This window comes from Petaurus breviceps, unplaced genomic scaffold (assembly GCF_028583685.1).
Source record: "Petaurus breviceps papuanus isolate PSGF00001 unplaced genomic scaffold, PetGlider_PUasm1.0 90701, whole genome shotgun sequence".
Classification (NCBI taxonomy): Eukaryota; Metazoa; Chordata; class Mammalia; order Diprotodontia; family Petauridae; genus Petaurus; species Petaurus breviceps.
The window spans coordinates 60485-87670 of NW_027187316.1; the positions used below are offsets into that span (position 1 = coordinate 60485).

General features: G+C 38.6%; 1 protein-coding gene across 3 annotated transcripts in view; it reads left to right on the plus strand.

The window, feature by feature from the left end:
- The window catches only part of RHAG (Rh associated glycoprotein), a 50335-nt gene that overhangs the window by 18293 nt on the left and 4856 nt on the right, over positions 1 to 27186 (plus strand). For 2 of the 3 annotated variants that reach the window (XM_069065771.1, XM_069065772.1), the window contains exons 2-7: positions 10670 to 10850; positions 12480 to 12630; positions 13023 to 13173; positions 21479 to 21645; positions 22636 to 22773; positions 23737 to 23858. In XM_069065771.1, the coding sequence (XP_068921872.1) occupies positions 10670 to 10850; positions 12480 to 12630; positions 13023 to 13173; positions 21479 to 21645; positions 22636 to 22773; positions 23737 to 23858 (910 nt within the window). Of the gene's footprint in view, positions 1 to 8696; positions 8874 to 10669; positions 10851 to 12479; positions 12631 to 13022; positions 13174 to 21478; positions 21646 to 22635; positions 22774 to 23736; positions 23859 to 27186 lie in introns of all 3 variants that reach the window. The other variant, XM_069065773.1, reaches the window with a different exon arrangement.

The following is a 27186-nucleotide window of genomic DNA, read 5'->3' on the forward strand; positions in this document are numbered from 1 at the left end:
TCCCCCTACAATCTACAGGCCAGGAACTGAAGCAGCCATGAGGCGGGCAGCAGCAAGACTGTGGCACCTCAGCTGCTTCTCTTTACATAGATTGTTGTCCATGTTATTCTACTGTTCTTTTATAGAGGATTAACCCAGTGTTCTGGAGGCTTACCTCTAAGGTAAGTATTTTTAACATGGGGGAGACATTTAAGTGGCACAATGGATAGAAGGCTGTACCTGGAGTCATGAAGACCTGAGTTCAAATATCACTTCAGATAGTTATTAGCTAGGTGACCCTGGATAAGTCACTTAACCTCTACCTGCCTCAGTTTTTATATCTGTAAAATGGGGATAATAATAGTAACTGTCTTCCAGATTGTTGTAAGGATCAAATGAGATCATATTTGTAAATCACTTTGGAAACCTTAAAGCACTCTATAAATAACTGCTATTATTACAAGTTCTTTGTGCTTTTGAAATATTCTTATAAGTGTATCCATATAATCTGTTTCTTTTGCAATCCTATGTTTTATTTTATACATTTAAAAGCATTATTCTGAAGAGTCCATAGGCTTTACCACACTTCCAAAAATTTCCATGACATCAAAAATAGTTAAGTACCCCTTCTCTAGGGTCTTTATATATTTCTAAAATGCCATTGAATGAATCCTGTTATCTGTCTCTCACTCATACCATATGACTTATTTACTTCCTTTTCTGATCATATATTTCCTCAATGATATTCCTTACTTCTGGTTTTTAGGTGTATGTTAGCATCAGAAATATGCTGCAGTTTACTCTAACCCAAAATGTGGCTCTCTGCTCCCTTTTGGGTCAACTGTAACTTTAATTCACCAGAGATTATTATGTTTCACAATTCAAAACTTTAAGAGTTTCACTGGGGGAATACTTAATTTGAAAAATGTATCTTTTTATCTAACTCTTATCAGATTTGGCTTAAGGAGAGAATAACATACACACTCAATTGGGTATAAAAATCTATCTTACCCTACAAGAAAGTAGGGGGAAAGGGGATAAGATAGGGGAGGATGATAGAAGGGAGGGCAAATGGGAGAGTAGTAATCAGAAGCAAAAACTTTTGAGGAAGGACAAGATCAAAAGAGAGAATAGAAAAATGGGGGGGGGGATAGGATGGAGGGAAATATAATTAGTCCTTCAAAACATGACTGTTATGGAAGTGTTTTGCCTGACTACACACGTACAATCTATATCAAATTGCTTGCCTTCTCAGTGAGGGTGGGTGGGGAGGGAGGAAGGGAGAGAATGTAGAACTCAAAGTTTTAAAAATGAATGTTAAAAATTGTTTTTATGTGTAACTGGAAAATAAGATCTATAGGAAATGGGGTATAGAAATCTACCTTACCCTATAGAAAAATAGAAGGGAAGGCAGATTTGGGGAAGGGATAATCAGAATGCATGCTGTCTTTGGGTGGGGTAGGGGAGAGATGGAGAGAAAATTCAGATCTCAAAATCTTGTAGAAGCAAATATTGAAAACTAAAAATAAATTAATAAAGAAAAAAGAAGAAGAAAAAGAGGAAAAATATATCTTTTCATTGAGGAGTACATTAAGATAGTTAAAAGCACTGTAAAATTTCCTGTGTGAGATCCACACTCCTATTCTTTTCCTCTTATTCAGTTTTAGGCCCAATTCATTGTCTGTCTGTATGTAGTGCTTTTCCCAAATCCATATAGCAACATATTAACTTGACATACTTGCCATCCTACTACATGTCACAGTCCTGACAATAAACATTTTTCATATATTTAGTTTTTCCCATATTAATTGTAAGGCTGATCTCTTTTGAATAACCAAAGATCTAATAGACGAGGTTTTGTAATGTTCTGGTGCTCAATACAGGCAATGTAATACCATCTGCAAACAGAAGCATCTTGAGGATGGCACTATCTATAGGGAATCATTTTTCTATTTGAACCTTATGAAAGATATCCTCTTGTGGTAAAGATAATTAGTGAACATATGTTTCCTTGTTTTATATCTCATATAATAGTAATAATGAGACATCATTGATAAAATTGCAAAACTCATAATGCCAGAACCAGAGTTCAAACCTAGGTCTTCCGATTCAATGGCTATTGGTTGCACGTCAGATTGTTAGATTGGAAGATAGTCCGAAGTGGGGTTGCCCATGGGTTTGAACTTTGTTCTGTGCTGTTTAACTATTTTTTTTGATCAATGATCCAGTGAAGACCTGAGTGGATATGCTTATTCAACCCCATTTAACAAACATTTAATACCTACTGTGTGCAGTGAACTAGACTTGACACTAGAAATACGAATTTTTAAATGTTAGTCAAAGAACTCATATTTTGCTGTTGAGGGAGATGCAACTGTACACAGATACATGAATACAAGATAAATTGACAATGGGAAGATCATTAATAGTTGGAGAAAATCAGGTAAACCTTCTTAGAGGAAATGATAACTGAGCTGTACTCAGAAAGAAGATAAGGATTATGAGATCCAGATGAGGAAGGAGTACATCCTAGGAATGAGGAGCAGCCTATACAAGAGTACTGATATGGGAAATGAAATGTCAAGTTGAGGAAGCAAGCAATTATCCAGTTGGACCCAAATGTAGATAATGTGAAGGGAAGTAATATGAGATTAGGCTGGAAATATAGGTTGAATCCATATTGTTGAAAGCATTAAACACCAGTCTTTAGGGTTTACATTTTATCCTGGAATTGGCAGGGAGCCCCTGAAGATCTGTGAACAGAGGAGTGATATGGTCAAACTTGTGCCTTCAGAAAATTATTTTGGCAACTGTGTAGAGAATGGACTAGAGGGGTGGCTAGGTGGTGCAGAAAATAGAGCACCAGCCCTGGAGTCAGGAGGACCTGAGTTCAAATCTGGCCTCAGACACTTGACGTACTTACTAGCCGTGTGACCTTGGGCAAGTCACTTAACCCCACTTCCCCTCCAAAAAGCCAAAAAAAAAGTTAAAAAGAGAATGGACTAGAGAGGGGAGATGCTGGAAGCAGGGAAACCATAAATCACAAATACAATCATGGGATCATAGGATCACAGATATAAAGATGGAAACAAACTTAATTTAAAGGTCATCTAGAACTACCTCTAAGGAAACCGAGAACTAGAGAGGTTAAAGAACTTTGTCCAAGGTCACATAGCAAGAGGCAGAGTTGAGATTCCAACTCCAGTTGTGTGATTTCAAGGTGTGATTACTTTTTCCACTGCTCCATACTAGTCCATACCGGTCCAGGCAACAAATGATGAGAACCTAAATTAAGATAGCTCCTCTGTGAATATACCATAGCTCCAGGATTGGAGAAAAAATATTTGCAAGAGATATTGACAAGACTTGGCAACTGACTCCATTCTAGGAGTAAGGAGTATAGTATTGTTTGCCACAGAAATACGTAAATTTGGAGGGAGGACAAACCAATGTGAAAGATGGTAAGTTCTATTTCATATGCATTTTTATTTGAGATTATGGTAGGAATTCCATGTGGATTTGGGTTCAGGTGATAAAGACTAAACTTCAGGACAGACATTAGAGATAGACATATAAATTTTGGCATCATCTATGTGAGATGAAAATTGAAGCAGATGAGATCATCAAAACAGAAAAGGTAGATAGAAGAGGAGAGAGCCTAGGAGAAATTCTTCAGCAACACATAGTTAGGGAGTAGGAGACAAATGATGAACCTGCAAAAATACTGAGGAGTAGTTATATGGTTAGGAGGACCAGGAGAGGAGAGTATCAGAGATGCAAAGAAGGGGTGCTATCTAGGAGAAGGATGATCAATAGTGTCAAAGATCCAAGAGGATGAGGACTAAGAGGCCAGTGGATTTAGCCATTAAAAGATCCCTTGGGGGGGAGGGGAAGAGAGAGCAATTTCAGTGGAATAGCATAGCAGAGTAAGAGACCCATTTAGCAGGAATTAAGTTATTATTGTTTGTCCTTCATTCTGGAAGAGGACCAATGTCATCAAAAGGGTGTCTTCTTAACTTGCAAGTGAATTGGATTTAAATGAGGCAGGATTGTGCAAAATCATCAGCCTTACTCTCTCTTCCCAAGTCATTAGAGTCCAGGGGCAAGATCAGGATAACTGACAATGTACCTCCAGGAATTAAGTAGATACTGGGAGTATAAAGAAGTAGAAGACAGGAGGCCAGGTAGCACAGCGAGTAAGAGCACCGGCCCCAGTGTCGGGATGACCTGGGATCGAATCTGGGCTCAGATACTTAGCACCCACTCAGAAATAACTGGCCGTGTAAACTTGAGCAAGTTACTTAACCCCAATTGCTTACCAAAAAAAAAAAACAAGAAGTAGAAGAATTCCAGAAAACTCATCTTCCTGAGATCAAATCTGGTCTCATACTCTTATTAGCTGTGTGACCCTGAGCAAGTCACTTTGGTTTCCTTATCTGTAAAATGAGCTGGAAAAGAAAATGGCAAATCATTCCAGTTTCTTTGCTAAGAAAGTGCCAGATGGGGTGACGAAGCATTGGACACAACTGAAAAACAACAACAAAGAAGAGTAAACATTTAGCAGTGAAAGATAAGAAATGGAGGATATAACCTAAGGATATGGCAGAGAAGGGTTGGTTTTGTTAGTTTCTTTTATTAGGACAAAGTAGCCCTGACTGTGTTTGTAGGCGGAAATTCAAAATGATTGAAAGGAAAAAAATAATTGCTGGACCAAGTTATGGGAAGAGACCAGAGTATTTGGGACAAAAAGCAATAATAGAGGAATTAGCCTTGACAAGAAGAGCCCGCTCTTCCTAAGAGCCTGGTACCAAGGAGAAAATGGAGCTTTGAGTTGTGGGATATGAGATGAGGGAGCTCATAATAAATGACCTTACTTAGGAAAGTGGGAGATGAGATCATCTGTCTGCTAAGAGATGGGGAAAGTGTTACAGGCTTGAATATAGATGTGGGCCACTGTGGGAAAGTCCAGGGCCTTTGTGGGATCCATCACTAGTGCCCCATCAGGCTTGTACCCTAGGCTTAGTTTTATACTTGAACTTTTTTCATTTGCTGTTTCCACATTGCTCCTTCTTGTGGTTCCTTCTTCTCTGCAAATCCTTCTTCCCTTTAGGAGTTCAAGATGTGTGGGTTTGGGTTTTTTTGATGTCCAAGGCAGTCTAGGAATCTTATTCTCCTCCTTTATGGAATCTTGTCAAGGGCTCACTCTCTGTCTCTATTTCTGGTTCTTTGTTTTGGTCTATGTCTCTATCTCTTTGTGCCTTGGCCCATGTTTGTCTCTGTCTCTCAGACTTTTTTTGTGTGTTTCCCTCTCTTCTCCCTGCCTCTGTGTGTCTCTATCTTTATCTCTCCTTCCCTCCTTCAATTCCTCCATATCCCCCCTTTTCTCTGCTGAAGAGTCCCCATATTTCTGAATGGTATCTGCATCTGGTATTAACCCCTAGGTGTATCAGTTTCCTTTTAAAGACCCAAGATTCTTTCAGAGTATCTCCCATACTCTCAGAGTATCAGCTTCTAAGTCTTGTCTTCTTGTCATATTTGTAGATGACACAAAGCTGGAAGGGATAGCTAACATCTTAGATGACATTAAGAATGCAAAAAGATTCTAAAAGGCTCTAATAGTGGGATAAATCTAATGGTATTAAATTTAGGCAAGATAAACATGTAACATTACCATTAGGGTCAGAAATTAAATTTTAAAGTTTCTGTTTGGAGTCTTTATAAAGGAAATTTGGCCAGATAGAAGTATATCTAAAGAAAGTAAAAAGACATAGGGCTTTAATAGACTAGAATCTCATGACACAGACTAAAAAGCTAATGAGATCTTAGGGTTTATAAAGATACTCATAGCAGTAGAAAAAATGATAGCTCTGCTCTCCTCTGCCCTGATAAGACCACATACAGAATTCCATGTTCATTTTTGGAGGTCCTATTTTAGTAAGAACATTGATAATCTGGAGAACATACAGAAGAGAACAATTAAAATTATAAAGGATTTTAGGGTGATATAATATGAGAAATCATCGAAGGTTTGGCCAAGAAGAGAATAATGAGAGGGAACCTGAAGACAGGCTTCAAATAAGACTCCCCTCTAAAAGAGAGTTTAGACTTGTTCTATTTGATCCTAATGAGCAAAACAACTGATGGAATGTGCCAAGAGGAAGGGTTTGGCTTGATATAAGTAAAAATATCCTAACAATTGTTCTTGCTGTCCAGATGTTTCAGCCCTATCCAACTCTTTGTGACCCCATTTGGGGTTTTCTTGGCCAAGACACTGGAATGATTTGTCATTTCTTTCTCCAGCTCATTTTACAGATGAGGACATTGAGGCAAACAGGGTGAAGTGACTTGTCCAGAGTCACACAGTTAGTAAGTGTCTGAAGCCAGATTTGACCTCAGGAAGATGAGTCTACCTGACTCTAGGCCAGTACCCTATCCACTGGCCACCTAGCAATTAAATCAACTCAAAAATGGAATTGGGAAGGTAATGGGTTTCCCTCACTGCAATTCAATTCAATAAGCATTTATTAAAGTACTAGGAAGCAACAAAACAGAAAGTAACACACCATAAGTGGGAAGAATGCTCAACCTAAAAGACTTGGGTTCAGATTCTGTCTCTGCCACATAATATGGGAAACAGCATGGAACTGACTCTGAAGTCAGAAAACCTGGGTTCAAAACCCACTTCTACTTATATATCTCAACTTGGGCAAATTGCTTCCCTAGTCCTCAAGTTTCTTCATCTTCAAAATGAAGGAGATGGACTAAATGGACTAGTTCTATTTCTCTAATGCAGTCACCTGTGAAATCTCTTCCAGATCTAAAGCTACAATACAATATAACCACTTTGTGTGTGTGAGAGAGAGAGAGACAGACAGACAGACACACAGAGAGACAGACAGAAAGAGACAGAGGAGCAGAAGGAGAGAGGGAGAGAGACAAGAGAGAGAGAGGGAGAGAGAAGAAGAGAGACAGAGAGAGAGAGAGGAAGGGAGGAAGAGAGAGAAAGAGAGAGAAGAGGGAGAGAGAGAGGGGAAGGAGAGGAAGAGAGAGGGAGAGAGAGAGAGAGAGATTCAGAAAACCTGAATTCACAGCAGAAACTTACTAATTGTATGACCCTGGGCAAGTCACTTAACCTCACTTGCCTCAGTTTCTTCACCTGTAAAATGAGGATAAGACAGTTATCCTCTCACATCACAACTTTTACCACCATGGTTTCAATATAGCCCTGGTTGGCATAAGAAAATTAAATGGGGATTTGGGAGGAGTTTTGCCAAAGCCACAGACAATGCGGGAAGATCAGCAGACAACACAGAAAAAGTTTAGAAACTCAGAAATAGGTGAAATACATATATATATATATATATATATATATATATATATGTCTATAATATATATATATTATATTGATGTATTTTATCTTTTAATGCCATAATAAATCAGAAGGGAGGGCCAAAAAAATTTGTACAGATTTTCCAGATTGGGGAGGTGCCATGCCTAAAAACCCCACTTCCCATGTGGAAGGGGTAACTGTAACAGCACCTAAATCAAAGGGTAGTTGTTAGGCTCAAATAAGAAATCATATGTAATGCACTTTGAGAACCTTAAAGTGATTTATAAATGCTAGCTATTCTTATGCTTGCTATTTATCCAACCTGAGCAAAACTGCAAAATAAAGTTTATCTTTGACATCTTCCTGACCCCCCAAGTTGTATACTCATTCCCTTCTCTGCCCCCTCACTTTCCTTCTTCCCAAGTCAATTGTACCCTTTGTTCCTTACCAAAGGGTAATATCTATCCACTAGTGGTCAATAACCATAATAAAAGATTGGACTACATGATCTCCAAGGTCTTTTCAAGCCCTAACTCAACAAGTCAACCATGTGTGAAGCTCCTACTATGCATAGGATACTCAAACTCTCTATGGTTTGGGGTTCATTTTTGCTTTTTTTTTGGAGGAGGAAGGCAGGGCGATTGAGGTTAAGTGACTTGCCCAAGGTCACACGGCTAGTAAGTGTTAAGTGTCTGAGGCCGGATTTGAACTCAGGTCCTCCTGACTTCAGGGCCAGTGCTCTATTCACTGCGCCACCTAGCCACCCCACTCTCTACGGTTTTAATCCCTTCTAAATTGTTAGGTTATTTAAAAGAGAAAAACAAAAGGAATGAGAGCTCACTAAAAGTAACATCCACCTAGTGTTATTTACTTTTTAATAAACAACTACTAAAGACAAAATAATTTTTAAGGCACTAAGAATCAAAAGAAAAATGAAGTTACAATGGTGGGAATGGCAGGCAATGAGATTGATACTTGAGAAGATGTAGGGACATGTTTGATAAGACACTACCTATTCTTGCTATTTAAAAGGCCAGTATTGCTCCTCTAGGGGACAGTACTCACACAGTTTTTCAATCTGCCTTCACTGCTCTAAGTATGTGACCTTCTGGGTCAATGATTTAAGTCTTTCAATAAGGCCTTCCTAAATGATGCTAGATGGGGCTTTTGAACTTATGCCTTTAAATGCTCAAGTGAGGTTAGTGTCCTGGGTTACTCCAAGTAACTTGCTTAATTCACACAGAATCCATGAACCCTTGGGCTGTTCAGAAAAAGAGCACAATTCTAAATACCTGAACAGTAGATAACAACTGTGTTAACTTGATGGATTTTTGGAACTCTGTCCCAAGTGCAAATTTTAATGAACGGAGTCTTTATTCTTGCCTAGGAGCAACCTGCTGTCAACCGCCCCTTGGGAAACTACTAGAGGAATCAAGAAATGTTCAACTCCAGGGAAAGGAAGAGTTCTTGAAGTGATCAAAGAAAAATGCTGAGGTCTTTAGAAATAGAAGGAATCACTAGTTAATACTATTTTTGCTGGATACATTACCAAACTGCCCTATGGGTAAGGATTATGGACATATATATGGACATGAATGGTCCCTCAGTGGTAAAACTGTTAACTTATGTGGCTGCCCTAGGCCTATTTTTTTATTGGGTTTTAAAAATCATGCCCACTGCAAAAATGGCCTCAAGACATAAGGTCAGTAAAAATAGAACTGACCAAAATGGGGAAAATACATTCATAAATGTTCAATTGTTATTACGTATTTGAATCACAAAGGTGAAAGGAACTTAGAAGGTATGACATCCTAACGTCATGAATGAGGAAATTTAGGCACAGAGAGGTTAATCAATGTTTTCAAGGTCACAGAGTTAGAGGTGACTGAATAAAGACTTGAACCCAGGTTTCCTGGCTCACTTCAGTATTTTGTTTTCTATTATACGGCACAATCAATCTCGCATCTCTACCCACCTACTCATCATCTCAAAAGGGACGTCCAGTAGTCAAATTGAATTCAACATGGAGGCAGCTAGGTAGTGCAGTGAATACAGCACCGGCCCTGGAGTCAGGAGGACCTGAGTTCAAATCCTGCCTCAGACACATGACACACTTACTAGTTGTGTGACCTTGGACAAGTCACTTAACCCTAATTTCTGTGCCTTCCCCCCTCCAAAAAAAATTCATCATGTCCAAAACTAAACTCATTACCCCTCCTTAAACCCTCCCTTAAATCTACTTTCCCTATTGCTATAGCGGGCAACACCATCCTCCCAATCCCTCAGGCTCAAAATCTAGCTATCAGCTTTGACTCCTTACTATCTCTTACTCCCCATATTCAATCCATTGCCAAGGACTGTCAATTTCACCTGTACAACATCTCTCAGAAGTACCCCCTTCTCTTCTCTGACACTAACACTGCTCTGGTGCAGGCCTCTGGCCTAGATTATCATAATAGCCTTCTAGTGGGTCTGTCTGCTTCAGTTTTCTACCCACTTTAGTCCATCCTCCAGCCCCCAAAAGTGATTTTCCTCAACTAAAGACCCAACCATGGCATACCCTCCATTCAATAAATTCCAGGGACTCCCTATAGCCTCCAGGATCAAATACAATATGTGCATATGTATATATTTGTATATGTATGTGGGCCTATGTGCATATAGATAGACACATACATATATACACATATATTATATTTATATGTAAATGAAATAACCTAGCCCCCTTCCTACCTCTCCAGTCTTCTTATACTTTACATCGCAACACATAGTCTTTAACTAGTGATAAATGACCTCCCGGCTGTTCCACAAACAAGATACTTCATCTCCTAACTCCGGTCATTTTCTTGAGTATACCCCATGCCTGGGTTACTCTCCCTCCTCATCGCTGCCTCTTGACTTCCTTTAGGTACCAACTAAAATCTCATCTTTTATAAGAAGCTTTTACCAATCCCTCTTAATTCTAGCTCCTTTCCTCTTTTAAATATTTCCTTTTTTATCCTGTACATAACTTGTTTATACATATTTGGTTTTTTGGTTGTCTCCCTGTTTAGATTGCGGGCTCCTTGAAGGTAGGAACTGTCTTTCACTTCTTTTTATATCCCTAGTACAGTGCCTGGCATAGAGTAGGTGTTTAATAAACTTTTATTGACTGACTGACTGACTCCACCAAGCAAAGAGATATACCAGAATATGTTTAAATCAGCCTCTTCCCTGAAAGCAGAAATATGACTGAAATTGCCCCCTAACCTGACCCTTTCCCTGGCAACTGTAACCAAGCCCTGGGAGATTTGCCCTGGTTGTGACTGGAATCTGTGAGATGCTTCCCTAACAGAAGGGTTTCTCTGTGCTCTTCCCCAGTGTTCCAGGATGTCCACGTGATGATCTTCACAGGGTTTGGCTTCCTCATGACCTTCTTGAAGAAATACGGCTTCAGCAGTGTGGGCTTCAACCTGCTGATTGCTGCCCTGGGTCTGCAGTGGGGCACCCTCATGCAGGGGATATTACATCACCACAAGAAATTTTACATTGGCATCAAAAAGTAAACTTAACTCTTTTTCATCTTATGGTGTTAGATGATAGTATGTTTTGCATGAGACAATGGAAAGAATACCAAAGTAGGAAGAAACCAAGTTGAGCTCTAAAGTTGGTTCTGACATTGTTGGTTGTTAGGAAAGACATTTCTTCTCTCTGAGCCTCAGTTTCTGTACTAGTAAAATGTGAGGAGGTATTGAGATTGTCCCAATTATTAGTGCCCCCCCTTAGAAGTTATTTTCTATACTTTTTGCAAATATATGTTTTTCTGTGTGCTTGTTGTATTACCTCAGTAAACTGTAAGCTACTTGAGGACAGGGACCACCTTGGTTCTTGCCTTTGTTGCCCCAGAGCCTAACACAGTCCATAGAACAAAGTAAAAATGTTTAATGGATGCCTGGTAGATTGAATTGAATTGTTTCTAAGGTCTCTCCCAGCTCTGCAATTTTATGAGTCTGTGATTCTAGAATCTGACTGATTTGTATATTGTTTAGTCTCTGAACAGGTTACTTTATGTTCTTCACGAAGGTGGAAGGGTCATTAGAAATCTTTTCATCCAACCCCCACATTTTACAGAGGAGTGAACTTAGGGAGGTGAAGGGATCAGTCTGATCACACAACAAAGTCAAGACTATAATCTCCTAGTCCAACATATTGAAGTCCAACATAAGAATATCTTCATATTGAAGGTCATTGTGCTCTAATAATACAGGACATTGTTTTATTCTGATGGGCAGGTACAGTCTTACATGTTTTGAATGAAATCTGTCAGGGGTGTAATTTGAGGGGTAACAAAATGTATCACTGCCCAAAAAAATATCCCACAAATTCTACCACAGCATATGAAATTCTCATATTAGATACAACTTCAGGTTTAAACACTAAAGTCTCCAGTTAAATGTAAATATGTTACCTTACTGAGTTTCTATACTAGGTCTTTATATAACATTAATATCTCGGTAGAGAATTCATTACTAGTGGCTATACAGAGATTCGGTGGGAGAAGAACAAGGAAGAGAGAGACAGTGGAAGGTAGTAAAGTATACTAGACTGGGAATAAATTGGGTTCCAGTTTTAATTGTTGTTATTTCTGCCACTGATGCATTGTTCGACTTCGAAAAAGTAACAATTTCTCTGAGCTTTGTAGGATCATAGGTATAGAGCTGGAAGGGACCTTAGAGATCTAATCTAACTCCCTCATTTCATAGATGAGGAAAAGAGGCTCAGAAACATGATTTGTCTACAGTCATACAGGTAGTCAATGGCAAAGACAGGATTCCTCTTACTGAAAACTCGTTATTCTTTTTACTGTACATAGTGCAGCTTCCTCAGTTGTAAAATGAGGTGTTAGATTAGATATTCTCTTAGGTACCCTCCAATTAAAATATTTGATGAGATTGGACTAAGCATTTGTTTGTTTTATTGGGGTATCAAGATATCCAAAGCATGGGGAGCTTTTGGGTAGAGCTACTCTGAGTGAGTTCCAGATGAGAAATTAAAGTAGAAGGATGAGGATTAATTATGCCCCTTCCCTGTTTTATCTTTCTTTTCCTTTCTTTTTCCTTCTTTCTCTCTTTCCTTCCTTCATCTATTTATTTGTTTGTTTATTTATTCAGTATTTCTTTATTCTCCCCAGCATGATAAATGCAGACTTCAGTACAGCCACAGTTTTGATTTCCTTTGGAGCTGTCCTAGGGAAAACAAGCCCAGTCCAAATGCTAATCATGGTGATTTTAGAAATTGCTGTCTTTGCAGCCAATGAACATCTTGTTGGTGAGATACTGAAGGTGAGTCTTGGGAAGTCTCATATAGAGAGAGAGTTCATACAATCTCAATTGGAATTAAGTCATCTAGTCAGAGGTCATCTAGTACCACTCATGAATTGAATAGAAATCCCTTCTACAACTTCACCATCAATGGGCCATATAGACTGTTTAAAGACCTCCAAGTGAGCAAGACCCCATTACTTCCCAAACAGACTAGATCATTTTTAGATAATTCTAATTATGAAGCTTTCCTTTACATTGCCTCATTATTACTTTCATTCATTGCTCCCATCTCTGACCTTTGGGGCCAAAGAGAACAAATCTTTCTAATCAGGGAAGCTTGGCCGATTCTGTCAGTAGATCACTAGTAGGTGGAGTATTTTTTTATAAAAAGGTTGTTTTTCTCCTTACAGGCCACTGATATTGGTGCATCAATGATCATTCATGCCTTCGGAGCTTATTTTGGTTTGGCGGTAGCAGGTGTTTTATATCGGCCAGGTCTCAGGAGAAAAAGGCCTGATAATGAAGAGTCTGTTTACCACTCGGATTTGTTTGCTATGATTGGTAAGTAGACATCAATTTGTCCAGTTCTACTGTGCCTCAGGGAGAGAAACCAATGATGTCTAGAGTCATTATTAATGTAATAGTACTAGTCGAATAATTCTAATTCATATCATTCTAGTTCAATGGCATGTTTATTTCAATATAATTGGTTTTCTTTGTAACATTTTATTTTATGTATATAAAAATATAATTCTCAGAAGGGGTCTATAGGTTCCTCTATACTATCATAGGGATGTGTGACACACAAAAAAAGTTAAGAAGACTTGCACAAGGTGAATAAAACTGACCTTTACAGTGCAATTACAATTATATAACTCACCAGTTATAATCCTTACATTTATTCATTCATTCAGCAAAAATATATTAAGTAACAGAGTAGGGTCAGCTAGGTGACACAGTGAATAGAACACAGGCCATGGTGTTAAAAGGATCTGAGTTCAAATCTGACCTCAGACACTTGACCCTTACTACCTGTGTGACCCTGGGCAAGTCACTTAACCCCAACTTCCTTGCAAAAAAAAAAGAAAAAGAGAAAGAAAAAGAAATGCTAGAGTGGTGTGAAGAGCACTAGATACTAACCTCAGAGATGTTAAGTGTAAATTCTAGCTCTGCTCTTAATGCCTAGATTTCCTTAAATCAAGTCATATTTCCTTTTTTTGTGCCTCAGTTTCTTCAACTATAAAATTAGGATATTGGATCAGGTGGCCTCTGAGTTCCCTTCCAGTTTCAGATGTATGAACTTCCTATGAGCCTCTGAGAGAATTAAAAGAGGCAATACAATATAATGAAAAGCATACTAACCTTGGATTCTCAAGATCTGAGTTCAAATGCTGGCTCTGACACTAACCAGTTATGTGATCATGACAAGTCACACCCACTGTGACCCTAAACTCCCTTCTCAAATAAAATTAGGAGACTTATCAAGATAATGCCTGAACACCTCTTTCAACTCTAGTATCTTTAATCTAAGATCCAATTTAAGTACAATGTGTGGAATTAGGTACTAAGAGAGATACAAAGATTTTTTTTTTTTAAATCTCAGGTTCCAAGGATCTTACAATAGGAAAGATATGACTTCACAAATAAACATTATACCACTTGGAATATAAGAGTGTATTAAAAAGAGGACAAGTGTCCTCCACATAGCAATGACTCAACAATTGCCATTTCAAAACAGCATCATTAAAATATTAAGCAACAGTGTTATGGTTAGAGCCTGCCACCAAGGTACTTTACCTCTCAATGGCTTCATCTGCTTTGCTTGAGGAAGTTTCCTTATCCAAATTCCCCACACCAGTGAAATCACAGGTCCAAGACCTCCATTCCCTGACCCCCATCCCTTCCCCCCCCCAAAAAAAAGCCTACAGAAATCTAAGAATGTTTGACAATTGCTTGAGGCCAGGCCAGCACACCTAGCTGTTCTATTCCAAGGGTTCAGTCCATTCACCAAAAGGAAGTTTCTCTTCTCCATCCTGCAATCATCTTTTCCCACCCCAACTGGAGGTATGTACTGGAATATGCTTGGGTAAGCTGGATTTCCCCTATACCTTGCCCCCTGCTGAGGAATCTCTTGTCCACTCCTATCCACATTACTATGGAACCACCTGAGGCTTTATGAGGTCCCTCCCATCTCTAGGTCTTACCATCTTTTCCACTGTGGCATGGATGACTGTGAGTTCTCAAAGGTCACACCAATGGATTGTAAGCTCTGTTTGGATCTAACAGTGTCAGAAAGTTTTTTTTTAATTCAATTTTTAATTTATTAATTTGTTTCCTTTTAGTTTACAGGATTCAATTCCACAATTCCTTGAATTTCACATTTTGTCCCCCTCCTTCCCCTCCCCCCCATGGCGTCTAATAATCAAGTATAGGATCTGTAAGTACTTTCACATTATACAATGGTCAGGTTATAAGGATGGATTATACCAGCTGGAATGAAAAATGGTAAAGAGGACATAAAATCAAATAAGAGAACGAAAAAGATCAGGTATTTTGCTTCCACCTGGATATAAATTTAGTTCTTTCTAGTTCTTTCTCTGGATGCACGTTTTTCTCTCCATCATGCGTCTTTTGGGATTGACTTATATCCCTGCATTGTTGAGAAGAGTCCAGTCTATCAAAGTTGGTCATCACACATACGTTGTGTCTGTAATTGTGTACAAATTCCTCCTGGTTCTACTCTTCTCACTCAGCATCAGTTCTTTTAAGCCTCTCCAGGTAAATATGAAGACCGCCTGCTCCCCGTTTCTTATAGCGCAATAATATTCCATAACATGCATATACCACAACTTGTTCAGCCATTCCCCAATTGATGGACACCCCCTTAATTTCCAATTCTTTGCCAAAACAAAAAGAGCTGCTATAAACATTTTTGTACATATGGGTCTTTCTCCCATTTCTATGATCTCTTTGGGATATAACCCTAGGAGTGGTGTTGCTGGATCAAAGGGTATGAAAGTATTTATAGCCCTTTGGGCATAGATCCAGATTGCTTTCCAGAAAGGCTGGATCAGTTCACAACTCCACCAACAATGCATTAGTGTTCCAGTTTGCCCACATCCTCTCCAGCATTTGTCATTTTCCTGTTTTGTCATCTTAGCCAATCTAACTGGTGAGATGTGGTACCTCAGAGTTGTTTTGATTTGCATTTCTCTGATCAATAGTGAATTAGAGCATTTCTTCATGTGCTTATAGATAGCTTTAATGTCTTTCTCTGAAAACTGCCTGTTCATATCCTTTGACCATTTATCAATTGGGGAATGACTTGTATTCTTATAAATTTGACTCAGTTCTCTGTATATTTTAGAGATGAGTGCTTTGTCAGAGACATAGGTTGTAAAGATTCTTTCCCAATTTCCCACCTCCCTCCTAATCTTGGTTACATTGGCTTTATTTGTACAGAAACTTTTCAATTTCATGTAGTCAAAATTATCCATTTTACATTTTATAATGTTCTCTAATTCCTGTTTTGTCATAAAGTCATTCCCTCTCCACAAGTCTGATAGGTAAACAATTCCTTGTTTTAGCAGACTGCTTACAGTATCAACCTTTATACCTAGATCATGAACCCATTTAGACTTGATTTTGGTATATGGTGTTAGATAATGGTCTATGTCCAGTTTCTGCCATACTATATTCCAGTTTTCCCAGCAGTTTTTGTCAAATAGTGAGTTCTTATCCCAAAAACCAGGGTCTGGGGGTTTATCAAACAATACATTACTGTAGTCGTTGACTTCTGAATCTCGTGTGCCTAATCTATTCCATTGATCCACTCCTCTATTCCTAAGCCAGTACCAAGTAGTTTTCATGACTACTGCTTTATAGTACAGATTGAAATCTGGTAAAGCTAGTCCACCTTCCCTAGCATTTTTTTTCATTAATTCCCTTGATATTCTGGACCGTTTATTCTTCCAGATGAATTTTGTTACTATTTTTTCTAACTCTATAAAGTAGTTTTTTGGTAAATTAATTGGTATGGCACTAAATATATAATTTAATTTAGGTAAAATTGTCATTTTTATTATATTAGCTCGACCCAGCCATGAGCAATTGATATTTTTCCAATTAGTTAGATCTGACTTTATTTGTGTGAAAAGTGTTTTGTAGTTATGATCATACAGATCCTGGGTTTGTTTTGGCAGGTAGATTCCCAAATATTTTATAATGTCTACAGTAACTTTAAATGGGATTTCTCTTTCTACTTCTTGCTGTTGAGTTTCATTGGAAATATATAGGAATGCCGAGGATTTATGTGGGTTTATTTTATATCCTGCAACTTTGCCAAATTTATTTATTGTCTCAAGCAGTTTTTTACTTGATTCTCTAGGATTCTCTAAGTATATCATCATATCATCTGTTAAGAGTGATAGCTTGGTCTCTTCTTTGCCTAACTTGATTCCTTTGATTTCTTTTTCTTCTCTAATTGCTACTGCTAACATTTCTAGTACCAGATTGAATAAGAGGGGTGATAGTGGACACCCTTGTTTCACCCCTGATCTTATGGGAAATGCTTCCAGCTTCTCCCCATTGTATATAATACTTGCTGATGGCTTTAAATAGATGCTACCTATTATTTTAAGGAAGGCTCCATTTATTCCTATACTTTCTAATGTTTTTAATAGGAATGGATGTTGTATTTTGTCAAAAGCCTTTTCTGCATCTATTGAGATGATCATGTGGTTTCTGCTAGTTTTATTGTTGATATGCTCAATTATACTGATGGTTTTCCTAATATTAAACCATCCTTGCATTCCTGGAATAAATCCTACCTGATCAAAGTGTATTATTCTTGAGATAAGTTGCTGTAGTCTTTTGGCTAGTATTTTATTTAGAATTTTTGCATCTATATTCATGAGGGAGATTGGTCTATAATTTTCTTTCTCTGTTTTATCTCTTCCTGATTTAGGTATCAGTACCATATTTGTGTCATAAAAAGAATTTGGTAGGACTCCTTCTTCACTAATTTTCCCAAATAATTTGTAGAGTATTGGAATCAATTGTTCTTTAAATGTTTGACAGAATTCACTAGTGAATCCATCTGGCCCTGGAGATTTTTTCCTAGGGAGGTGACTGATGGCTTGTTCAATTTCTTTTTCTGAGATGGGATTATTTAAGTAATCTACTTCCTCTTCAGTTAATCTGGGCAACTTGTATGTTTCTAAATATTCATCCATTTCCCTAATATTGTCAAATTTATGTGCATACAATTGGGAAAAATAATTCCTAATTATTGTTTTGATTTCCTCTTCATTGGAGGTAGATTCACCCTTTTCATTTTTGATACTCATAATTTGGTTTTCTTCTTTCTTTTTTTTTATCATATTGACTAAGGGTCTATCAATTTTGTTGGTTTTTTCATAAAACCAGCTCTTGGTTTTATTTATTAGTTCAATAGTTTTCTTAATTTCGATTTTATTAATCTCTCCTTTAGTCTTCAATATTTCTAGTTTAGTATTTAATTGGGAATTTTGAATTTGTTCTTTTTCTAGGTTTTTTAATTGCACGCCCAATTCGTTGAGCTCCCTTTTCTCTAATTTAATCACGTATGCACTCAGGGATATAAAACTTCCCCTGAGAACCGCCTTTAATGCATCCCACAGATTTTGGTATGTTGTCTCATTATTATCATTCTCTTGAATGAAATTACTGATTGTTTCTATAATTTCTTGTTTGACCCACTCATTCTTTAGGATCAAATTTTTTAATTTCCAGTTAGTTTTTAGTCTGTCTTTCCCTGGCCCTTTATTGCATATAATTTTTATTGCATCATGATCTGAGAATGATGCGTTTAATATTTCTGCCTTACTGCATAGAATTGTGAGGTTTTTATGCCCTAGAACATGGTCAATTTTTGAATATGTGCCATGAACTGCTGAGAAGAAAGTATATTCCTTTTTTATCCCCATTCAGCTTTCTCCAGAGATCTATCTTACCTATCCTCTCTAAAATCCTGTTCACCTCCTTAACTTCTTTCTTGTTTATTTTGAGGTTGGATTTATCAAGTTCAGATAGGGGGAGATTAAGGTCTCCCACTAGTATAGTTTTGCTATCTATTTCTTCCTCTAATTCCTTTACCTTCACCTCTAGGAATTTGGATGCTACACCACTTGGTGCATATATGTTAAGTAGTGATATTGCTTCATTCTCGATGGTGCCTTTTAACAGGATATAGTTTCCTTCCTTATCTCTTTTAATTAGGTCAATTTTTGCATTTGCTTTATCTGAGATAAGGATTGCTACCCCTGCTTTTTTTACTTTAGCTGAGGCATGATATATTTTACTCCAACCTTTTACCTTTACCTTGTGTGTATCCCTCTGTTTCAAATGTGTTTCTTGTAAACAGCATATTGTAGGATTATGATTTCTAATCCATTCTGCTATCCATCTCCGTTTTATAGGAGAGTTCATTCCATTCACATTTACAGTTATGATTGTTATCTGTTTCTTTCCCCTCATCCTATTCCTGCCCCTGTTAATGTTCGTATTTTCCCTCCCTTCTCCCTTCCCCCCCTTAATAGTTTTCCTTTTGACCACCGCCTCCCTCAGTGTTTCCTTTTCGGCCCCCCTCCCTTTTCCTCCCCTTTTCCCCTTACTACTTCCCTCCCTACAAATCACTCCCACCCCCCTTTTGTAACCCTTTCCTCCTCCTACTGCCTGTAGGATATTGTTATACTTAATGAGGTATGCTATTTTTTCTTCGCATCATGAATGACAGGAACAGATCTCATGTGAAGCTCCTCTCCCTCCCCTCTTTCCCTCTAAAATGATGTGTGTTCTCCTTGTTTACCTTTCTAAGTCACTGTTGCTTCTCGTAATTGGAGGTTCAATTTTCCATTGAGTTCTGGCTTTTTTATCAAGAAGGTCTGGAACTCTGTTATATCATTGAATGACCATCTCTTTGCCTGGAAGAATATGCTCAGTCTCGCTGGGTATGTGATCCTTGGTTGTAATCCCAGCTGTTTTGCCTTCCTGAAAGTTGTATTCCACTGCCTCCGATCTTTCAGTGTGGAGGCTGACAAATCCTGTGCAATCCTCACTGTGGACCCTCGATATTTGAATTGTTTCTTTCTGGCCGCTTGAAGTATTTTCTCTTTTATCTGGTAGTTCTGGAGTTTGGCCACAACATTTCGAGGATTTTTCAGTTTGGGATCTCTTACAGCAGGTGTCCGGTGGACTCTGTCAATTTCTATTTTCCCCTCAGGTTCTAGTATCTCAGGGCAGTTTTCCTTAATGAGCTCTTGGAGAATGTTGTCCAGGCTCATTTTTTCATCATGATTTTCTGGTAGGCCTATGATTCTCAGATTATCTCTCCTGGATCTGTTTTCCAGGTCAGTTATTTTTTCTTTGAGGTATTTTACCTCTTTTTCTAATTTTTCATTTTTGTTGTTTTGCTTGGCTAATTCTTGGTTCCTCATAGAGTTATTTGTTTCCATTTGTTTAATTCTGGTTTTTAGCAAATCATTTTCCTTGGTTAATTTTTGGATTTCCTTTTCCATATCATACACTTTTCTTTTTAGAGAGATGTTTTCCTCATTATAATGTTTTTCGAATTCTGCTATTTTCGTTTTGAGAGAATTATTCATTTTGTCTTCTATCTCTCTCATTTTGCTTTCAAAGTTCCTTTTGATCTCATCTAGGAGAGTCTTCTGTGCTTGGGATCCATTCCCTGTTGAAGTCTCAGCTGTGGGTGTGGAGTCCACAGTGTCTCCCTCTGAGGTTGGTTCCTCCCTCTGAGGATAGTAGGACTCTAGAGTCTTTGTCTTTGTAGTCTGCTTTCTACCCATTTTGAGGCAGTGTCCTAGCCACGCCCTTCCTCTAGGATCCCAAGCCTTTACTGTAGAGGGTTTTGCCCTGGGGCAAGAGTTACTATATTTTCAGGGTCAGAGGGGGGGTTTGGAGCAAGTGGGGTTCACTCTGCCATCCTTGTCTTTGGAGGTCCTGAAAGGGGCTTTTTAAAAATTAAAAAAAAAAAGATTTCTGGGCTATGAAGTGGTAGCCCCAGAAGTGTTTGCTGTCCAGTATAGGGGCCCCTGTATTTGCTTCTTACCTTGCTCTTTCCAGTCCCAGCCCTTTGGTGATAGGCCTGGTAGTGGACCTTGTGGTTGGTGGGAAGACTTGCCCTCCGAGTTGATCAGGCCCCTTCCAGGCCTGCATCCACCACGCCTTCCCGCACAGGCCGCTGCGCCTTCCCGGCCTGCGCCCGCCGCGCTGCCGCCGCCGCACCTTCCCGCGCAGGCCGCCGTGCCGTCGCCCGCTATTATTCCTTATTAGAACTTGTCCTTCGCATCTATGGATTGATAAATCTGGAAACGGCCACAGCTGCTGCTGATCTGGAGTCCCTCTGGCTGGCGGCTGGTCAGGCCCGCCCTGGGGCTAAAGCCTCGGCTGGGCTCGGCTCCCAGAGCGTTGCGCTGGCCGATTTCTGCCGGCCTGCCGGGCTGTTCTCAGCAGGAGGTTAGCTTCTCTGTGTCATTTTGTGGGTTCTGCAGCTCCAAAGTTTGTTTAGAGTCCCCTTTTTACATGGATTGGGGAGGGTGGAAGCCAGAGCCTCGAGAGGGTCGTGCTTCTACTCCGCCATCTTGGCTCCGCCCACCCAGAAAGTTTTAAAGTATATGTCTAGCAATGGACTATCTTTGAGCACCAATGCAGCCAAAATTGTTGAGGGCAATGAGTTTGGGGCCATAGCCTTTTTAAAAATGTTGCAAAGTAATTGTAATCTTCCTTGGGAGAAAGAGCAACCATGGATCCTTGAGATATCAAAATATTTTTTAGAACATAATAGTTGATTTTCTTGGTTTGCAAACAGGCACGCTTTTCCTTTGGATGTTCTGGCCCAGTTTTAACTCTGCAATTGCTGATGCTGGAGACCACCAGTACATGGCTATTGTGAACACATATTTTTCATTAGCTGCCTGTGTGCTCACTGCCTTTGCCTTCTCCAGCCTCGTTGAGCACCGTGGAAAACTTGATATGGTAAGAATGAGAATGGGCAAAGGGGCAATGTAGACTGACACAGAACAGATTCTACTTGCCCTCATGGTTAAACTCCCCTGTAGGAGATCCCGGGAAACACCTTTCTATGCTTCTTTCTTCTAATGCCAGCCAGGTTAGATGGAAGTAAGGAGAATAAAGAAGTGTAATATATCTTGGGCAATGGTACAGTATTTGACATTTCACTGATATAAGATCTTTTCAAAAGCAACTTACATTTTTTCAAGACCTTAATTTCTTTAGAACATTATATCATAATTACTCTAGACTATTATATTATATTATCCTAGACTATAAAGCCCATAGTACTCAGGTGGCTTTTTGGTCAACTAGGATTGAAAAAGTGTTTTCAGAGTAAAATAGTTTAGAAAATTTCAGTATTTTAGGGCTTCTGTTCATCCTACCCTACCTATTCCCACTGGGCCTTCTCAAGACTTTGTTAACCACTGTTCTAAGACCTAGTGATTGCCTTAGTCAGCCACCAACATGAATATTGTGAAAATCAGATGTCAGTATGAATATTGAATCCTTTAGATGGAAATTACTTTATAAATACAAAATCATAAAAATAAATGGACCAAAGCTCCCCCTCTTGGACATAAAAACATATTGGGCAACTACGTGGCCTAGAGGATAGAACATCAAACTTGGAGTCAGACATATACTGACTGTGTAAGATACTTAACCTCTCTTTGTCTCAGTTTCTTCACCAGTAAAATGAGGCACCTCCAAAGTCCCTTCTAGATTTAAATCTATGACATGATGACCCTTGGGAACAGGTCCCATTCCAACTGTTTTTTCTTTGGCATACCTAACACCTACTCTTATGTTTGGCACATAATAGGTGCTTGTTAATTTACTGTGTCAGAAGAAAAAGTAGTGTATTGTATACCATAGACTCCAAAAGGCACTCTGTTTTTCCTCCAATAGAATATCATCTCACAGCATTCATATTTTCTATATTCCACATAGGTTCACATTCAAAATGCAACCCTTGCAGGAGGAGTTGCTGTGGGCACCTGTGCAGACATGGCAATCCAGCCCTATGGTGCTATGCTAATTGGTAGCATTGCTGGGATTGTTTCTGTCCTTGGGTTCAAATTTCTAACAGTAAGTATGAAATAAAGTGTGGGCTTTGCTTCTCTTATCCGCATAGTGGTCATTGCCAAAATTTAAAAGTGGGGGAAGATGTCTGGTTTTTTTAGAGTCCTCCTTATGGATTCCCTTCCCCTTACATCAGGGGTGGGGAAATTGTGGCCTGAGTCTAAGTTTTATAGAATAAATTCTTTTATTAAGGGGCTTTGTTCTGTGAAGTTTGAATTCAGTCAAAAGGCCACACTTGAGGACCTAGAGGGCCACATGTAGCCTCAAGGCCACAAGTTCCTCACCCCTGCCCTAGGTCATCCATCCCAATTTCTGGTGTTTCATGATTTCTAGTTCTCTCATTATTCTTGATGTCAGTAAAGGCTATTAGACATTTACACCTTAGTATAAATACATTTTACTTAACATTACCTTTCCTAAATGACTAACATTTTCAAATCTTTAAGGCTTTTTTTCTGAATCAAGAGAATTAAAGCATAAACAATATAGAGGAGAATTTGGGGTGGGAAAAATAGACCAGAGGGCCTTTACTGATATCTCTGAAGTTATCCCATCCCTACCCACAACTAGAAATGCTAGACTTATATATCATGATACTCTCGTGCTCTGGATTCACTGAGTTTTAGATATGTATGGGAGAACCAAGTTTTAACCAAAGTTTTATAGTAGCACACAAGAAGTTACACCAGAGTCATAACTAGTATGGGCTAATATAGGGCTGTGTCCCTGTGCATCAAAATTTAGAAGGCACAAAGTATAGTAACTCTCCCAACTCAATTAAAATTGTATTAATTATTTCTATTTTTTTCACATGAATTGTGAATTTACTTGAACCCAGCATTGGGCTGCTTACAAGATGTGTGCTCCTGGCCCTAGGCACCAAATTTCTAGTTATGGCACTGATTTGGAAACTTTCCTTCTATAGATAGTATTTGTTGAAATTACAAAACTTTTGAATTTTTATTTTAGCCATTTTTTGCTACCAAACTGAGGATTCATGATACATGTGGTGTTCATAACTTGCATGGCTTACCTGGAGTGATTGGGGGCATTGCGAGCATTGTGGCAGTAGCCTTGGGAGTCACTGATAAGTAAGTAAAGAAAATGATTGTTCTTTGTTTTCACGAAGCCAACTTTTAAGTACCATCGAGGTAGTGGTAGGGAACTTTTAATTGCCCTCAAGGTAGTGATAGAGAAGCTTTGAAATATCTAGTGATTGTAGGGCCTTGCTGCTTAGAGATGTTAGTACACATTATATCAAGAAAAGGTTTAAAAATCCACAACAGTGTCTGAAGTTGCATTACTTGGATTCTCAATCACATTACCTCTCAACAGAGTCATAATTAGAAACCTTTGTAGATGGGTAGCGGCAAGCACCCCAAGCGTCCTCAGGGTTTGCAGCTACCACAGGTTCTTGGATCTGCTTTGTTGAAGGAAAGCAACTATAAATGGGTTAACAAGCTTACTTTAATCAGTCAGACATATATCCTTTACCTTGTTCAGGAGAAAAGGTCAGCACCCTGAACCTCAAAGTATACAGGCATAATTATCAAGACAGAAACATCAAGTAGACAGATTTCCAAACTGTCCAACCATTACATCCATACCCAGTCAACATCTGGGTTTCCACATTCTGGGTTTTTCAAAGCCGGGGGACTCTCAACAACGGCTTCCCAGAATTCAGATCAAATCACAGAACACTTCTCAAAGTGAGTCCCAAAACAAAGCCTCACATCAGGGCTTATAAAGCCTTCTCCTGACTCAGAGAATGTAACAACCTTATTGACTCACTGGCCAATCAAGAAGTATCTACTGAAAAACAAGCCTCCCTCCCCAGGCTTCTGGTGCACTTTAGCCTAGGGGCAGGGAAGATCTTCCAAATTTGCATTCCCATTACAATGGGACAAGCTGTACAAAATGTATGTGAGACAAAAGAAGTGAACTGCTCTCAAATAAACAATTTAAAATAAATTCATTTGTGTGTATATAGGGGGTAGGGAGAGTGGTACTCCAATATACTGACCCTGCGGAGAAGCAAAAGAACTCAGCAGGGGCGGCTAGGTGGCACAGTGAATAGAGCACCAGCCCTGGAGTCAGGGGGACCTGGGTTAGGATCCAGTCTCTGACACTTAACACAAAAATTAGCTGTGTGACCTTGGGCAAGTCACTTAACCCCAATTGCCCTCCAAAAAAAAAAAAAGAACTCAGGGCTCCATAACAATGCTGCATCAGTGAGGAAGGGGGAAGGCAGGGCAGAAACAGGGAGGAGTCTACCTAGGAAGCAACCAATCAGAAAAAGAAATGAGTTAGCTTCCTAATTTAAATTACTCTTGGGGACTGGATGCTAAATTCAATTTTAGTTTTGTTAGTTTTTCTACACTGCTGAAGGAATAAAAGTATGAGCAGTGACTTATAAATTGTGCATCTTTGGGGTAGAGCCCAACCTCTCCATCCTAGTTATAACTCTGTCTTGAGTTTCAGTTTCCTCATCTATAAAATGAGTAGGCTGTCCCTTCTGGTTCTAAATCCTATGACCCAATGATACTGCACTATGGCTACCACTTTAGCATTTTAACTTTATTCATATTTAATCTAGATAATCACTACCTAATATTATCAAAGATAGGTCTCTTTTGGGAGTGACTACAGCAGTCATCCCAAAAGAGAATTGGCACTATTAGACATCAAAAGGCACCCCAAGGCTGTTGAAACTTTTCTTATTCCTCATTACCAAAAAGGAGGGGTTATGAGATGAATAAACTTAAAAACCATCCCCCAAGACACCATGAATAAAAAGTGGCATGGGATAGAAATTTATAGGAAGAAAATGCAGTGGGGAAAGGCTACTAAAGGCCAATCATATCTCAAGAGGAATGATTAGTTGACCCAGCTGGTTCTCTCTTTTTAAAATTTATTTTATTTTTAATTTATGGAATAAAACAAGCATTTCTATAACATAGTACAATAACAAAGATGATCGCAAATGAAACTGCATGTCTATTATGTACAACTTACTATTCCTTTTAAATATATAATAAAGTCATCATGTAATATTTTCCCTTTTTCTTCCATCGCCCCTAGAGATATCTACCATTAAACACAAATATGTTTATATGTAAATCATTCTATACCTATTTCTACTTATCATTTCTTTCTCTGAATGCAGATAGCTTCTTTCTTCATATGTCCTTTGTAGTTAATTTGGGTGTTTATAATAGTTAAAATGACTTATTCTCTCAAAGTTGTTCTTGAAACAATTATTGCTGCTACTGTATACAATGTTCTCTTAGTTCTGCATATTTCACTGAGCTAGCTCTCAAACACTATTTCTTTCCACTTTAAATAAAACTATATATAAACACTTTAATCAGTAAACTCTCCCCATCACATTATGAAATACATTGTTTCCTATAGACAATTCACATTCAGCATGACATTTTGATACTTGTCAATAGCAATGACATTAATTTTAAGAGAATAAGACTTTCTAACCTCATCCTTAGGTTTTGAGTTTCATCTTTTGAAAAGGATAGTTTCTGGGGCAGCTAGGTGGCACCGTGAATAGAGCATTGGCCCTGGAGTCAGGAGGACCTGAGTTCAAATCTGGCCTCAGACATTTAACACAAAAACTAGCTGTGTGACCTTGGGCAAGTCACTTAACCCCAATTGCCCTGCAAAAAGCAAAAAAATTAAAAAAATTTTAAGAAAAGGATCGTTTCTATCCATTGAATACACTGGGTATAACCTTTAACCTTTTTTTTTTAATTCTAAGGGGGCTTCTTTCATTTTCTACCTTAAAAAGAAAAAAGAATAAAAGAGTGGGTCTCCCTGTCTCACCCAGGATGGAAGTTCAACAGCCACTAATCGGCTTGATCCCACTAAGTAAATGTTTGTTGAATTGAATCAACTGAAGAACAGATAACTTGCACAGAGATTATAGCCTCTGTTTTACTATTTCCCACTGGCTTAAAGCATCACCTTTTTCTTGATCATCATGAAGGTAATCCATCAGACATTAAATTGTGAGAGTCCACATGGCTTAGTGGAATAAGTGATGATCCAAGTTCAGGTCCTGCCTCTGACACTTACTAGTTGTATGCTTCTGGAAAACTCTGTTAACCTCTGAGTGCCCTAGGAATCAATCCAAAAGTATAAGTTTCATAATAGTTACTAATAAGACCTCTATCCATGAAATCATCTACAGATTTGGAACTGGAAGGGACCTTAGAGGTCATTGAGTGCAACCCTACATTTCATAAGGTGACTTGTTCATCTGCGTAAAAGGAAGAAGAAGAAGAAGAAGAAGAAGAAGAAGAAGAAGAAGAACAAGAACAAGAAGAAGAAGAAGAAGAAGAAGAAGAAGAAGAAGAACAAGAACAAGAACAAGAACAAGAACAAGAACAAGAACAAGAACAAGAA